This window comes from Maniola jurtina, chromosome 15, assembly GCF_905333055.1.
Source record: "Maniola jurtina chromosome 15, ilManJurt1.1, whole genome shotgun sequence".
NCBI lineage: Eukaryota > Metazoa > Arthropoda > Insecta > Lepidoptera > Nymphalidae > Maniola > Maniola jurtina.
In genome coordinates, this window is record NC_060043.1 from 658139 (window position 1) to 675285 (window position 17147).

Below are 17147 nucleotides of genomic sequence, written 5' to 3' on the forward strand. Positions count from 1 at the left end.
AGGAGGCTATGCCTCGAGGCCCGTACGACCCCCGTCTTGATCTAGGTTAAACGTAGAAGACCCCGCTGCGATCGCCATCATTGTTAGTTATTGTATGTTATTAGTTATTAAAAAAATATTTTCTTAAATTAAAATTTACAAAAATGCAAAATGTTAGTAAGATATCATACTTTAGAATGATCAATGTAGATTAATTTAGAAGAAAGCAGCTTTGGAAAAAAGTTAAACAAATACTAACAAATATTAAGTAGCGCCATCTATTGTGGAGTAGTAAGAATAAACAATTTGATTCATTGGTTTATTCATGAGGTCCTTCCATATAATTTTAATTTTTATTTGTTGGCAGCCCTTGTGCTACAACTGCGCCCCCTGTCAATGTCATCCAAGGGCCAAGAGAGCCTTTTCGGACTGTACACTTCTGTGCAGCACTTGTCTCTACCTATTACGGTTCATGAGATACAGCCCGCTGCTAAACAAACGGACAAACAGACGAACGTGCTTTGTTTTATTAAGTCATATAATAATTCATTTTTTTGTATATGTGTGCCATCGCAATAATCAAACGGACCGATTTAAATGCGACTTTGTTATTCAACAAAAAGAGACTTGGAATAAAACAAAATTATGATCAAATTTAAATTTATTTGAATTTCACATTCACAACCTTTGTACAAATCAAACTTTCTTTACAATATAGTACATACTACATACACAAATAATAATAGTATTATGTACAATAGAGAACCACCTATTAAATAGGTACATATCATTATTTACAGTAATTAATTAACTTATACAATAAAAGGCTTAACTAGCAGGTGTTTTGTTTGATGAAACTTATTAGTGAACAATTAATTTTTACGAATAAATTATTTGAGAACCGGGATTGTGCTAATACAATTTTAATGCAACATTACGAAAATCTATCATTCCAATGTTTGTAAAGTTCGATTATATACAAATATTTGTTATAAATAAGTAAGGCAAGTATATATTACAAAAGTTCTGGTCTTGGTAGCTTAAGAAACTTAGTTTCAAATGACATGTCAATAAGTAAACATTTTAGTTTCACATTACCAAAATCTATAAAAACAATAGGTAAGTTAATTAACTATTTATATACAGGGTAATAAAAATTTAAAAAATGCATTAAGAGATCTGATTTTTGACATATTTTAATAACAATAGCTTAGTGGTACAAAATGGGGCATTACTAGAAGTCCTGTTAAAATTCTTCTTATTAAGTTGTAGTTTTTAGGGTTCCATACCCAACGGAACCCGATTACTGAGCCACAGTTGTCCGTCCGTCCGTTCAATTTCAATTTATTGCAATTCCATAAATACATTTCTTAAATATAACATTTGGTAACCGTTCGTTTATCTGTCAACAGGCTGTATAGGTAGTTGAAATTTTCACAGTATGTGTATTTCTATTGCCGCTATAACAGAAAATAATAATTTCAAAATGGCCACCATGAAAATTAAAATAAAAGAAAAAGTGTTATATCTTGTACAGTGGTATGGAACCCTTTGTGTATGAGTCTGATTCACACTTGAATGATTTTAATTTTTGTTGTCTTTCTTAACAAAAAGTTATTTATTTTATTATTATAATACAATGAATGTGCTTTTATAATTCTTTTTACTCAGCTCAGTGCCACAAACTCAGCCCATAAGTCCTTGGCCAGCGCTTCTTTGGTCTTCAAGTGTTCAGTCCCAGTTAATCCCACCCCCTCTTCACCAGGCGCCAGTGCCGTCAGGTATGTACCCCCGGATGAAGGGCAGGCCGGTGCCCACCCTCTTCTGGTAGTTCAGGTATTGACTGCCGAAGAACGAGATGAGGAACATTTCCTCTGCGAAGATGCGCTCTCGGAAGAATGACCACGACACCAAGGTGTATATTAACACGCAGATCGGGTTTAGCAGAATTATCTGCAAACGAGATAAATATATTATTGATACTTTTATGTGCAACACTGCAAGTTAATAATGAGCAGCGCCATCTGAATGTGATTTAATAAACTAATTAGGTTCTTGAATATTAATTTTTGATGTAACCACAAATTCACGGTTTTCGGATTTTTTTCCTTTACTTATGCTACAAGATATACCTACTCACCTTTCATCATCCTAGGTCAATGGGAGTACTTTATAGGTTTTGATTCCCTTTTCTTGACAGATACGACAGACAAACAACAAAGTGATCTTATATAAGGGTTCCTTTTTTCCTTTTGAGGTACGGAGCCCTAAAAATTACCTGTGTGCCAATGGACCAGTAGAACCAGCCCACATAGCTGGGGTGTCGACACAGACGGTACACCCCGTGCGTCACCAGCCGGTGGTCAGGACTCTTCACCGTTTGTACCTACAATAACATTACTTAAATCAACACACACTAAAATGCCCAGTACTACCACTTTTATAAGTTATGCTAATGTACCTGCGCAGAAATCGTATTTTTGAATGGCACGAACACAATAATTTACTTTGCCAATGACATGTAGAATTCAAGAGACACATTAAAGAATGGTTGGCTATAGCAGGGAATTTTGAAGATCTTTTAATTTGGCTAATTTATAAGTGGCAGGTTTTTCAGAGTATATTATATAATTTTTAGGGTTAGTTTCTAGCATTGAATCACACAATATTTTACAAAACACGGACTATAATCCAACATTTTCCAAAGCTTAAGTGGCATTGTGAGGGTACATAGTTTGAAGATGCGATAGACATTGAGGGTTGGGTTCAAGGTTGGTGCGAGTGTCTGCTGCTGTTCCCCGTGGCGATTAGAATTGGACGAGAACTGTAAAACAGTGGTGATCACAATGGATCGGCAATGGTCAAAGTGATACGGGGTCTGAAGTGCCCTGCATCCACCAAACCAAGAAGAAGTTATTGACCTAAATAAATAAACTTACATGATGGTTGAAGTTGGTTTTGGCGGTGAACATGGCCAGTTTCCTCATCACCTCTCCCCCTATACACATCACCACTCCTATGCGAGACAGCCAGAATGCAGTTTTCATTCCTAAAACAATTTATTATTGAGATGAAATCAATTTTAAGTATGATGACTTGACTTTATTTCTATATTTTTTTATATTTATTAAACTTATACAATGTGTGCCACAACAACCATATATGGTTTTACTGGGCACTGCCCGGTACATAACATCTTATAAGAATTTTTTAGCCTTGTCTCGGTGTCTCCTCACATTTTGTGCAAGAGAGTACATACATAATCAAACAAATTAATATTTACATAATATATTTATATAATTATATTGTCGAATAATTTGTGATGGCTATAATAGGTTTGCATTTAGTCAGTTGAGCATTTATCATGTTACCCTGAAATAAAATTGCAATGTAGCTACTAATTAATGCATCAACTGTTGGCTCTCCTTTATAAATAAAAATAGAGAGTGAAGTTTCTTACCAGGAAAGAAGTAATTTTCCACTGCCGCCTCAACCCAACTGGACACAGCCGCAACCCAATACTGTACACTATGATTCAGTATAAAGGAGTCCACCGTCAAGGTTCTAGGGTTGGTCAGGGCCACTGACAGGAACTCCGAGAAGTGAAACATGGAGAATGCCATGGCATATAGTCCAAATATGTGGCAGCTGTTGTCAAATGTGGCAAAGTATAGCCCTGTCGCAAACGCTGAGCCTAGGAAGGCTGATCTGACTGCTACCTGAAAAATATACAGGTACACTTTAACATGTTGCTATTATTTTGCCATGCCAATATCTATGAAGTCTGTGCCACAAAACATATGTGTCACACACACAAGCAATTCAAAATTTTTTTCACTTTTTAAAATATGTATGAGCTTTGTACTTTAATATAAAGTTATACATACAGTAGACTGCTAAGTCTAATTGCAGAAATGAAACTCAAGGCCGAATGAAGAAGTGTAATAATATTTAAATTGAGCACTGTTTTGGTCTTTTTACTTTTACTTCTTTCATTACTTAGTTGTAACCAATATCACTAGATTTTGCGAGTGAAGTTAGCATGTCAAGCCATGCCTGGGCACTTGAATAAAGTAATAATATTATGTTATTCATTGGATTGTAAGCAAGTAACAATAAATAGATTAACAAACAAGATTAGTTTATTATTACTTAAAAGAAAAACAAATTACCGAAGTTAGATTGACTACCATATTAAATCATTTAAACTTTTACGTATTTAAAACTTTTGTCTAAGTTTAATATACTATTTCTTACACTAAAGTGACCAAAAAGCTAGATACAGCTACATGTTTTCCCTAATGATAAAGAATCAACAATAACCTCTACACATTTTTACTAATTGGATCTAAACTTACATCATATGTGAAGCCTTTTAGAGAGTATCGTAATACGAAGTTCAACAGGCAGAAATATAGGCCGGGGCCCCAGTATGTGAGCGCCCACAGCTCGGAAGTGAATCCGAGAACACTCGATGAAAATAGCGATACGGTGAACACTAAGCAGGATAGTGAAAAACACAATATAGCTTGCGCTGCGGCGGGGCTTACGTCTCTCATCATTATGTAGCCTCAAAATACTACTGAATACCTGAATAGTCTAAAATACATACTTTGATTTAATTTTTAAAAATAATTCAAATTGGTCATCAATTCAATGATCAAAATCATTTTGTTTATTTTTGACATTGACAAATCAAAATTCATATTCGGCTGTTTTTGAACTTTATAGAAAACGTCGTTGAAAGAGCAGTTGTGCACTGTATCCGATCCGGGAAATCCGATTCCGATAAAAAGCGAAAAAGTAAACGTTATGAACGTCCATTGGGAGAATTTTATAAAAAAAAACTCAGTTAAAAAAACTTGTCTATGGTGTATTTATGGTTGAAGGTTGCTTGTACAATGACATTGACATGTTGATGTGTTTTAAATACTGATTGGTTTAAAACGTATTAGAAAAAGTAAGCAATTCTATGATTGGTTATACCTGCCAAGAGACTGTTTGCTACTGGTCAAATTGCTAGCTAGTGGTCTACACTCTACCGTCTAACATGACAAGTTTCTTTTCTTTCATTTTCGGACATCAAAAAATTAAAATTCGTAAAACGGACAAATTCTCTATCAAACATTTTAATTTAAATTCGTGTGTATGATGTCGTGAGCCTTAACCTCGATTACTTTATCGAAATCTTCACGAGATTTCGATAAATCTCTGAGTTATAATAATAATAAATATCATAAAATGTAATGTTTGATGTAAAATTCAAATTATCCCACCCGGCTAATTAGTAATTACTTCATACTTGACATCCTCTCCATGACAACATCGTTGTGTTTAATTTCGCGTAACAATTTTCTAAAGCACAATATGTAATACAGTATTATGTATCTCAACGGATATTAAATCTATATCTAATCTATTTTCCTACTACTTAATTTCCGAAGTGGCTGGTAATGTGTTTTTTGGAGTAAGCGTGTGTTATTCAGGGCCGGGCCATTATTTGGTCAGAGCCTGGAGTGTGAGGTAATCGACGCAATGTACGACCCGTGGGATGTGAAATCGGTGAGGCAATCAAACCAATACATGTCTTGTATGAAGATAAATGGGGTGCCACTTCTACCGCCTGTCGTAAGTTAAACTTTAACTTTGATTTTTAGTAATCATAGTCTATATTTAATTCGTGAGTAAATCCATTAATATAAATTTGTCGTTGTTTTTACATTAAGACTGTCTCCCTCCCAACAAACTCAAAATGAAAAAGCATGCACAGTGTCCGAGGTTAGTGTATTGTGCATACAGATAGACAAATATGGATGGAGCAAACTCCACCCATACTAATATTACAAAAGCGAAAGTGGGTTCTATCTGTCTGCTATGTTTTCACAGTCCATCCTTTTAAGCAATTTTGATGAAATTTAGTCCAGAGTTAGCTCATATTCAGGGGATAGAGATATATTCAGGGGATAGAGATAGGTTATTTTTCATCTTAGAAATTTAAAGAACCCACAGGTTTTTAAAAAATCTATATCCACATGTAAGCATCACCTAGTTTTATAATACATAATATGTTATGACTTATTATGAAAGATGATAGATCCAAAACATACATGCAATGCATCAAATGCATTTAGTTACAAGCAATAGAATGCATTTTAAAAGATGACACATTTGTCATTGAGAAGATAATTTATTCCTGTGTTCATACTATGCAGCTTGAATCATCACTTCTCTCTTATATAGATAGGAAGAAGTTAAATATAGGAACAATTTTTTTTAAAAATAAAATGGGCATGCTCTTGACTGCTATCACACCAAAGTAGGTGATTGATGCGATAAGGTGGAGCTTAGAAGGTGCCTATTCATTCTTCTTTTGAAAGTCTATTGCAATAGGGATGATGACTACTGGTCAAATTAGTGGATTTTTATCAAACATCAAATTGCTTGCTTAGTGAGGAAGCTTGTATGAAATACACAGATATGACATCATAAATATTTGACATAATTTGAGGTACTTTTTTAGTTAAATCGATAATAATTAAAAATGGCTATAATTTATTAGTACTGTGGTAATATAATATTTGGCTGAATTTGTTGTTGACTTCTCGGATCAGGGTGTCTTTGAAACCCTTGGAGTTTTATAAGTGCACCAAATTATGCATAATAAATTGGTATAGCATAGTAGTATTTTATGAATCTAACTATGAATGAAGTTTTGAAAAATACTCCAATGAATTTTTTCATGTCCTCTATCTATTTCAAAGGATTTCCAATAGGAAGAGATCAATAAAATTGTGAATGTTATATATCCATTACTAGAGGATACCCGCGACTTCGTCCGCATGGATTTAGGTTTTTAAAGGTTCTGTAGGAACTGTTTGATTTTCCGGGATAAAAAGTTGCCTATGCCAATCACAGGGACGCAAGCTACCTGTACCAAATTTCATACAAATCGGTTAAGCGGATTCGTTTTTAGGAATCCAGTGAGAATACTTTGATTTTCCAGGATTGAAAGTAGCCTATGTCCGTCCCCGGGATATAAGCTGACCCTGTACCAAATTTTGTCAGAATCGGTTAAACTGTTGGGCCGTGAAAAGGTAACAGACAGACACACTTTCGCATTTATAATATTAGTATGGTAGTATGGTTTATACACTTAACATAATTTTACTTTCATTATTTTTATAGTTTTCTTTCTTATTTTATTTTTCAGTATTAATATTTTTGTTTCTTAAATAAATAAGAGAAAGTTAATATTATGTGCTTAGTTAGAAGAGGCTTCCAAGAAACAATACACTTTCTATCTTCCCAGGTGAAATATTTTTCACTGTTGTATTTTTTTTGTAATGTCAAAACTAATTAATATCTTTGCAGTTGTCTAAAGAATGCCGTAAAGAGATGCAATATTATAAACTATTAGCAAAAGAAGTCGAAAAACGAATACAAACCCTAAGACCATTGATAACCGAGAGTGATACTGAATCCAGCGATGATAAAACTGATGCTCCTGACCTTCCTGACTCTGAACACAGTTATGAACTATCCCAAGATGATGTTCAAAGCAGTTCCAATGCTAATAACGATAAAGTAAAAGCAGTAACTACTGAAAAGTGCCTGGATGATTGTGAAATTAGCAGAGTTCAAGCAAGTAACACTTTTGATAACATCACTTCAAACTTTGATACAGACAGTACATGCTCTAAATTATCGTCCAAGTTTGTGATAGATCTTAGTTTGAGTGTCAATGAAACTGGTAAAAATTTACTTGACAGTCAAAACTCTCCCGCTGATGATTTGCCTGAACGCGATTGTGATTGCCCTCAGAAAGAAACTAAGGTGTTAACTAATTCTGATAGTAATAATGGTTTTGATAGCACTATCAAAGATGAAAAATTAAGCTTCAGTGTCAGCATCAATAAAAATATTTTAAAAGATCCATCTGATGCACATTTCAACCACAATGGCCCATCATCCCTGAGTTCTAAAAGCTTTACCGGTTCCCTTGACGATATTCACATGGAAAGCATAAAAACATCTCAGGCTGCACCTTTAGTAAGACAAAGATCTTATACAGTTCTGATACCGAGCCCCATGCTCCTTGCTCATTTGGAGGTTCAGTCAATTAACACAGGAGTAGAAGTAACATCCATTTCCATGAGTGAATCTCTATCCAACATTAGCAATACAAATAAAAAACGAAGAAGTTGGGACCTGGAATCCGCTAAACAGAAATGGTCATCTATGGCTTTAGAATTAAAGAAAAAAAATATAATAAGCAATTCAAAAAGCGCTTATAGTACTGCTAAAAATGTGTCTGTAAAGCCTGTTAGAAAAGTGCAATCTACACAGCCTAAAGCTAGATCACTGGCACAAGAAAGACTGAAGCGTAGTCCACCCAAAAGTATGAATAGATCAGAACCTATACAGAAGCCAAAGAAAGCTGTGAGTCCCATTCGAAATTCCCATCCTGCTCAAAACACTGTCAAAACTCCTGCTACACAAACGGCAAATCACAAAAAAGAAATGGAAAATAAAAAACAAAAGCCAATCTCAGAATCTGAAGACCCAGCTACCCGCGTCAGGGAGCTCTATGAGAAAATCCAGAAACAGCAACTAATTCAAATGGCGAATCTAGTAGAAAAACAGAAGAAAGAACAAATGTTGCTGCAGCAGGTTTTTGAGGAGCAGAACAATTTGCTTTTCACCCAACTGAAAACAATCTGTCCCAAATCACCAAATGAAGTAAAAGAAGCATGGCCTGATAAAAACAGTGAAATTCCTGATCGAGGACCCGTGAGTTTGAGCCAAGTGATAAACCATAAGCCACAACAAAATACCTGTGATAGTCCAGTCCTTTCAACCTTAAATGAAACAAATAATTACCTTAATTATTGCGATAACATCCTCAAAAAATCCAGAGACATCACTGGAAGCATAAAGAAGCAAACCACTAAAAACACCAATGATCATGAAAAAATTCATAGTTCAAATCAGCCACCCGAAGGTAGTAGAACAAGAACTCACTCTCCTGTACGAAAGAATACGCCAACTTCGAGAAAACTTACGTATGAGACGAGCGCTTCTTCCGATCGAGAATACGATCCAATCTTGACCGATCGAACGAACGACACGATGGCCGATTTGAATGTTACCTTTCCTTCTGATCATAGCGAGGAATGCCAACCTTTCATGCACAATTCCGGTCATAGCTCGGGCCATAATACCATCCGCGGTTCGATCATGGAGAGTCCTCTGACCGCGCCGGTGATGGCAGCGTCGTGCAGGTCGACAGATAGAGCCATCAGAAGTATGGAGGAGACCATACAGAATTCCATCAATAGCATGTGCTGTAGAACCAACAAGAAATTCGTTACGCGACCGCCTACAGCTCAAGAGGTCAGTAATATACTAGTATTTTGTTTGATGAGTTGAAATTTATGTGATTTTGTTTGTAAGATTACTTTCGTTTTCTTCTGTTTTGTATTTCTCAACTGGTTTTCTTAAATAAATTCGCAGTTCCTTGTTTATTCTTTACTTTCACTACTTTTCTTTCTGCTTTTTCCTTTTACCATTTCTGATTCTTCTTTAATATATCCGCATTCTAATGCTTTGTTTTCTCTCTGTCCATATCAATTATCATGAAATACTCAAATATTTCATCTTTTTTTTATCCTTTTTTGTGTTTATTTCAAATAATTGTCTTTTTATTAAATACAACTTTAATGTACTTATAAACTTATTTGTAAACAGAATTAAAATCAGCCATTCCATCATGAAGTATTCGAATCTTTGTTGAATCACTTTTGGTGTTTATTTCAAATATTTCCCTTGTCACTTTTCATGAAATACAATTTTATGTAGTATCCACAATTTAAATTAATAAAAATTAGCCATGCATTTGTTCATGAAATTCTTTCTCACACAATTTTATGTACTACCCACAATTTACCAGCGTGCTGCAGCAACCAAAATCGTGGCATATGCAAAGGGTTACCTCGTGCGTCGTCTGATGAAGACGGAACGCGTCCAAGCAACGGTTCAGACCATCAAGGACGCTTTACTATGCGCCCTGCAGTTGCATCAGGATCGCGAGGGGATCCGTGGAGCTGATGTCGATCTACATAGGCGATTGATACAGCAGGTGATAGATGATGTGATGCATTTGCATGTTCAATATTCGTTTCTTGCTTTTAGTTGGAGTGATGGGGGATGTCTGAATTCGTTTTATACAGGGTTTAAAAAGAACGCTTGCAAAACTTAGGGTTATTATTATACTACCTTAACAAAATCCAATGCCAATAACCATTTGCCTTATTTCGTAGTTTTAGTGATTTAGTTTTTTCAAACCCGCAATGTATAGCGTGCGAAACTCGGGTTAATGCCCGAGTTTTGCACCTACGACGCGGCATTGACCCCAAGTGGCCTATTCACGTAATGTTCGTTGACCTCTAGCGTTAGTCAGATGTTTTATTTGCAATATATTTAAAAACTGTAATAGATACAAAAACGCATTTTTTATGGTATCTTACCAGTACTATCACTTGCCTTCGTTTTTGCTAGCGTTCTGGTTAAGCCTTGTATTGTATTCATATACGTCTGAAACTTCAAATTGATTTTTGCTGAAGTATCTAATAAAATATATATACGTCTCCAGATCACAGCGGCATGCTATTCGCTACACGACACATTCGTGGCCAGCTCCGCGGAGGAGAGGTGCGCGCTGATCGCCGCGGACCGCAGCCGCCGCCGCCTGCTGGCCGCGCGGTTGTCGCCCGCACCGCTCACGCCGAGCAGGCCTTACCGACCCGCGTGAGTATTACTGCACAAGTAACCCCTAAATAGGCATCCACCTTCAGTTTTACAGCGTTGTATACAAGGTTTACACTAGCGGCACGCTATGATGGCCGGTTTGACACATTACAATAGTGATGTGGAATGTCAATTTATTCTCGAACAAAAAACAATTAAGTTTTGTTTTTGTACCTGATTAAATAGGTTTAATAAAACAAAAATGTATATGTTTATTTAATTTATTTGAACGAACTGAATATTTGAACGAAAATGAATATACATACTTTATATGCACACAAGAAACATATGAATACAAAAGATACCAAAAAAGGTGCCACAAAAGGCCATAATTAATCAGATTCGTCCATACTACTATTTTCACTGTCGTCACTGCTATCATCACATACATTAATAATTATATGTTCGTTTTCTATAATATGATCTATTTTCACATCTCTTTCATAATCTTCCCTTATTAATTTAACAGTTCTATTCACAACCTTTTCCCAGTCTCCTTTAGTCACATGTTCACAAGCTTCTTCTAATAATTTTAGCATTTTTTTTGTGGTAAATGGGGGTTCTGTATTGTGTCTTGCAGCATATCCCTTAATTTGAGCCCACACCAACTCAATCGCATTATACTCACAATGGTAAGGCGGTAACCGTATAACTCTGTGCCCATGTTCTAATGCTATTTCGTCAATGACGTATCGGATCTTGGTTGGTTTGTTTTCTTTTAAAAGACGTACTAATTCCGCTTTTAACATATTCATGTTTGCATCTACGCCATTTTTACGAAGCCATGCGACGATATCAGCTTTCTTTTGGGATTGGGCAGGTGGCTTGTCAATTTGCATCGAGTGGTATGGGGCGTTGTCCATAATTATAATAGATGGTTCAGGGAGGCTACACAACATTGAGGTAAACCATTCAGTAAACTTTTCTCCATTCATGTCTTCATGATAGTCTCCAGTGGTTTTTGACGCAAAAGCCATGAGAGAACCTTCGACAAACCCGTTGATGGTTCCGGCGTGACAAATTATAAGTCGCGATCCTTTTCCTACAGGAACTTTGGAAGTAGATGCTGCTGTGTCATCGTTCCAAGAACGGCCTACAGTATGGTTAGCATTAAGCCATGTTTCATCCAAGAACACAACATTTTGCCAATTTTTGATTTCTTTCACTTGCCGTAAAAAAGTATACCTTGCCATCGCTATATCAAATCTTTCCATCAATATTTTGCGTTTGTTACATTTTTTGTATCGAAATCCAATGGTCTTCAAAATCTTCGTTAAAGAACTTTCCCCACCGAAGAATAATCCAGCTTCCTTCAGTGAATGCACCAACTTTTTTCTTGTTGGATACTCCTTCTGTAAATAGTAGCCGTAAACATGTCTTCGGATAGCATCGGCATCAAAGCTATCGATGCCTACGACTGGTTTTGCTCGTTTTCTCTTTTTTGGTGTGTGAAGTTTATTTTCTTCTGTGCCAGTCTCGCCATATTTTTTTTTAGTTATCCGTCTAACAGTTCGTTGTCCAATATTAAGCGCATCAGCTACGCGTTCAACCACTGACGTTATAGGTAAAATTGGCCCTCCATTTTGAGCTTCACGATCGAAATAGTTACGAAGGCGTATTACGAACTCACGTGTCTGACTATTTAGAACAGTTCTCTGCGTACGTTCGGTCATATCGACGAAATCCACAACAAAGGGCTTGAACAGAGTCCAAATTAACGAGCAAGGGTCAACAGTAATGCAGTATCAATATTTGAAATCCAAAGCCAGGTCAAAACTATATCACAATCGCATTGCACTGACAGTTTATACTTTTCGAAGCAACGTCAATTCGAAACTGCTTTGTTTTGCATTGAGCATTGACGCGAGTTTGCCGGAGGTAGTAGTTGTGCTAGCCAGCGATCCTATGTGACGATCGTATTAGATTCCATTTTTAAAAATTTATTGATATTTTTTTGCGATTTCAGAGGTTTGTCCACATAGTGAAAATTGTTCATATTCACAAGTACATTCACCCCTTAAATGGTGCAAACTGATTTTTCTACACTTGTATACATTTAAGAAATCAATTTAATAAATAAATTTTGAGTCCTAAACCTAAAACTACATTCGATAAAATTTATGAATCTCTGCACATCACTATCGTCAATAAAGTAATACAATTATTTCCTTCAAAGTCGTTATCAATTAATACAGAACTTCATGAGCGGACAAACGTCAAACCGGCCATCATAGCGTGCCGCTAGTTTAGTCTAAATGAAGCCTAAAATAATGCATAAATTAGAATTAAATTACTCTGTAAAGCGTGATTTTTCTTAATATTACAGGAGATTATTACACTTATAACAACGCTAGCAAAAACGAAGACAGGACAAGGTACCACAAAAAAAAACGATTTTTTTAAAAGTTCACAATATATTGCAAGCAAAACATCTGACTGACGCTAGAGGTTAACGAACGTTACGTAAATAGGCCCCTCGGGGTCAATGCCGCGTCGTAAGTGGCACATTGACCCCAGTTTTGCACGATATACATTGCTGGTTTGCAAAATACTAAATCACTAAAACTACAAAATAAGGCAAATGGTTATTGGCACTGGATTGTGTTTAGGCAGTATAATAATAATAACCCTAAGTTTTTGCTAGCGTTCTGTTTGCACCTTGTATAAAACTGTTGGCCCTTAAATAAATTGATGGAATCAGTATGGATATTATTTTCGAGGGGTTTCGAGATCTTACATTGCCGTATGTCAAATGCCCTAATGCCGGTCCGCTGATTACGAAACGATGTCAATGACAATAATTTTCAAATCAATGATGGCCGCCGCAATTAAAAAAAACGAAACGGATATACGCACATTTTATTTTTAAAGAGTGTTTCCGGCTTTTTAATAGACGTCGTGAATCCGTGATGCGGTTATGTTGCTGCAGAGAAAACTTAAGTTTAAAAATTACAGATCTCCTAGTAACTTTTTTATTGTAGTTATTGAGTGTTATTTACTATCTATATAAAGAAAATACAAGCTTAATGCATTGTAATGTTATGTAGTTATAGATAAGTATGAATTTTATATTAATATGTATTAATTACCTTATATTTACATCAATTTTGGTAGAATATGGCTAACTCGAAAAAGTTGTTTTTGATCGTCAAATAACGTCTTGGGAATTTAGAAAAATGTTTAAAAAAAAGTATTTTTATTTAGAAATCTTTATTGCACACACAAACATATACAGAACAGACAGAAGAAACTATACATGAGGGTGCAAAGAGGGCTTTATCGCTAAAGCAATCTCTTACAAGCAACCGTTGAAGAACAAAATGATCAGAGCGCGGGATGGTGCACAAAGAAAAATTAATACATAATTTAAAAAAATATTAATACCAAAGTATTTTGTCTAACCCTACTCAAAAACCAGTTTTTGGAGTTAGCCGATTTTCAGCAAAAAAACAACAAAATTCATCAGTAGGTAACTAAACATTATTATTTAAAAAGTAAACATTATTATTTTATCATAATATTAACTAGGTGGTGGATCATAATATTATTATGTATGTGTAGTAGTGTATGTTTATATAACAGGGACGTAATGTCGCACAGCCACTCGGGCGCGTTCCCGGCGCGCGCCAAGCGACTCGCTCCCTCGCTCATGACTCAGTCCAACTATGGTAACACTATTTTATTTTCACCTGAATGTTGCCAGCTTTCAAAGGGCTTTGATATTTTCGCCTGCCTAGTACGCCATTTTTCTTTTTTTCCAAAAATAGAGGCCACATATAAAACCTGTACCTGTAAAATCAATAGATGGCCTCAATACAAATAAGTATTGTATGAGACAAAATCACAAGTGTCACATTTCTGAGATATAAACTATCAAAGTTGTATAAATGGCTGCCACTATTTTGGGGAAAAAGGAAATGGCGGAGATGAAGGCAGGCCAGGCTCCATACTAAAATATTCAAACTTACCACTATTTTCTTATCTTTACCACTTTTTATGGCATATGTCCTTTTCAATCTTTTTTTCATTTTAAAATTGATTTTTTTAGCTATTTTGTGTACCTACTAATCAAAAAATATAATGCATTAAATATTTGTTTCCTGTAGTGTTATATTGTATCATTTGCATAGTTTACGCTTTTTTACATTATTATGTGCTATATGTTTATATTTATATCAAGCTACATTAATATTTCTGTATAATATCCACTCATATGCAAGTGAAAACTCTATAATTTAGTTGCGAGTTGCGCCGATTCTGTTGTCTTTCTCTAAATTACATTAAGACTTAAGAGTATCTGCATCCTCCTCCTTTTAATATTGCTAGAAAAGGACGGAATAAACAATAGGCACGCGACTGGCAGCTAGTCTTGCGGTTAGACAGCTCTAAAATTAAATTTAAAACTTTCTAACTGTGTCTGTCCTTTTCATATTCCATAAGTGAGAAGAGGATGCGAAAACTCATAGTTTTTGTGCTCAGAATCAGTACAATTATTAAGTAATTCTTAATCATTAGAAAATCCTAAGTTAATACATGATATGCAACTCAAGAATGAATCAAAGTTCTGAAATTGTCACTAGCCACGGGCAGGACAAAGATTTTGTCTGTTAAGTTTTCTGTCCTCTTCATATTACATTAGTAAGAAGAGGATGTGAATACTCTAAAATTTTGTTGCCATCAAGTACCAGTATCTGTCCAACTAATCCATTGGTAATATTTCAGAGACATTTAGCGGCGACAAGAGCGTGCGTCGCTACATGCCCAGCCCGCGGCGTCGCCCGTGGCGCTGACCTCCACCCGGTGCCTCGTATCGCAGCTAGCAACTGCTGGAAATCGCATTAGGGCCTAAACTAGGGTCATTTAGTTTACCAAATATTTATTATGCTTTTTTGCCTTTTTGTTATTTTCGGTAAGATATTTCATATTAACCTGTGCTAATACCATAGTTATTTATATTATTTTACGAATACAAATTGAAATTATGTAAGGGTGATTTAAATTAGCGGGAATGTACAATACACTCGCACATATAGCTTTCAAGGCTTATAGGTTTCTGCGCAGGTACATCGACTAACTTATAGAAGTGGGTAGTACTGAAATTATTGTCGAACCCGTATCGCGAGTGCTTTGCGTAACTACCCACAAAAAGCTTTAATGAAAACGAACAATTTTTATTTTATAGCAAAATGAGTCTGAGATTTCTTGTATATTTTAATCGTGTACAATGTTGTTAACACTAATATTTAGCGTTTAATTTCATAATAAAATAACATCTTTTAGAAAGTTTATAGAGTTTGTATAATTCTTTTTAGGATACTGAATTATTTTGTGAAGTCGAAATCTAACATTCCATTGAATTATATTTTAGTTAGGGTCGATCACATTGACGTAGATTAGATTCGAACCTAATCGAAAATTACGTCAATCTAAAATTTTAGATACGAGTAGCATAATCTAACCTTTATTTCTATAACGTAATGCACTTCTACAGAGAATGAACGACGAAAAGGCGCACGTATTAGACAGAATTAGATTGCCGCTTCGCCTCTGTCAATGTGAATCGACCCTTAGTTTAAAACTTAATGCAAACAACATTTAATTTTATACTGTCAGTACAAGGTTCATAATACAATAACATTTTATAGCAATAAGTTTGTAATAAATTAAGGTTGTATATTCATGGCTTCCGAAGCTCTGGTGCCTAATAATTATAATATGGTTGTTTATTTTACTATTTATACCTGATTTTGTATGTACAGACTGATTTTCTTCATTTTTTTTACATGATGACTTACGTAATAGCAGATTGTATGGCCAACCGATTTGGAAATCGGTTCAGTAAAAATCTGATAGGGAGAGTAGATATCTGTAGGTAAGTCTTTGTAAAATCGGTTGTATTTTCGTTATAAACTTGCTACGAGTTAAAAAATTTATAATATACACCCTTGGTCACAATATTTCTAGTCATATGCTACATTCTGTTAAATGTATGCATATCTAAATATTATGAATAATATTATGTATTTTTAGGTTTCAAACTTATCCAACTTGAATATTGGCATGTTTTTGTATAGAATCTCTGTGCTGTATTTGTACCTAATATTTCCAAAGAGAACTAACTATGAAGATTCGGGAATCTTAAACTATGTAATTTTTTATAAGAACATTTTTTTTATAGAAATAAAACAAAATTATGCTCGAATTTTATTTAATTTTTAATCCTCCATATACAGACCTTTCTGATTTTAAACATTTTTTTTAAAAGTATCAGACAAACTTGTGTAAAATCAATAAGTGTAGTGTCTACACGACCACACGTGGTTGTTTTATAATAATAAACATCAGGTCACAAGAGGTTGTTT

General features: G+C 35.1%; 2 protein-coding genes across 7 annotated transcripts; one reads left to right on the plus strand and one right to left on the minus strand.

Moving 5' to 3' along the window:
- Positions 1 to 622: 622 nt before the first annotated feature.
- Positions 623 to 4693, minus strand: LOC123872855 (protein-S-isoprenylcysteine O-methyltransferase). 3 transcript variants are annotated; one of them, XM_045917445.1, is made up of 5 exons: positions 4338 to 4693; positions 3440 to 3698; positions 2919 to 3028; positions 2258 to 2365; positions 623 to 1932 (listed from the first exon to the last, which is right to left on the minus strand). In XM_045917445.1, exons 1-5 carry the CDS (start codon positions 4539 to 4541, stop codon positions 1738 to 1740), a joined length of 876 nt encoding a protein of 291 aa, XP_045773401.1. In that variant the 5' UTR covers positions 4542 to 4693; the 3' UTR covers positions 623 to 1737. The 3 variants fall into 3 exon arrangements, with proteins under 3 accessions (XP_045773401.1, XP_045773402.1, XP_045773403.1); XM_045917446.1 differs by lacking the exon at positions 4338 to 4693 and adding an exon at positions 4152 to 4298; XM_045917447.1 differs by lacking the exon at positions 4338 to 4693 and adding an exon at positions 3867 to 4032.
- Positions 4694 to 5022: 329 nt separating this feature from the next.
- LOC123872825 lies at positions 5023 to 16987 on the plus strand. 4 transcript variants are annotated; one of them, XM_045917375.1, is made up of 6 exons: positions 5024 to 5607; positions 7351 to 9372; positions 9929 to 10117; positions 10631 to 10785; positions 14368 to 14453; positions 15508 to 16987. In XM_045917375.1, exons 1-6 carry the CDS (start codon positions 5515 to 5517, stop codon positions 15573 to 15575), a joined length of 2613 nt encoding a protein of 870 aa, XP_045773331.1. In that variant the 5' UTR covers positions 5024 to 5514; the 3' UTR covers positions 15576 to 16987. The 4 variants fall into 4 exon arrangements, 3 of the variants coding, with proteins under 3 accessions (XP_045773333.1, XP_045773331.1, XP_045773332.1); XM_045917377.1 differs by lacking the exon at positions 9929 to 10117 and having other exon boundaries at positions 5023 to 5607; XR_006797553.1 differs by lacking the exons at positions 14368 to 14453; positions 15508 to 16987 and adding an exon at positions 13031 to 13329 and having other exon boundaries at positions 5025 to 5607; positions 10631 to 10854.
- Positions 16988 to 17147: the final 160 nt, after the last annotated feature.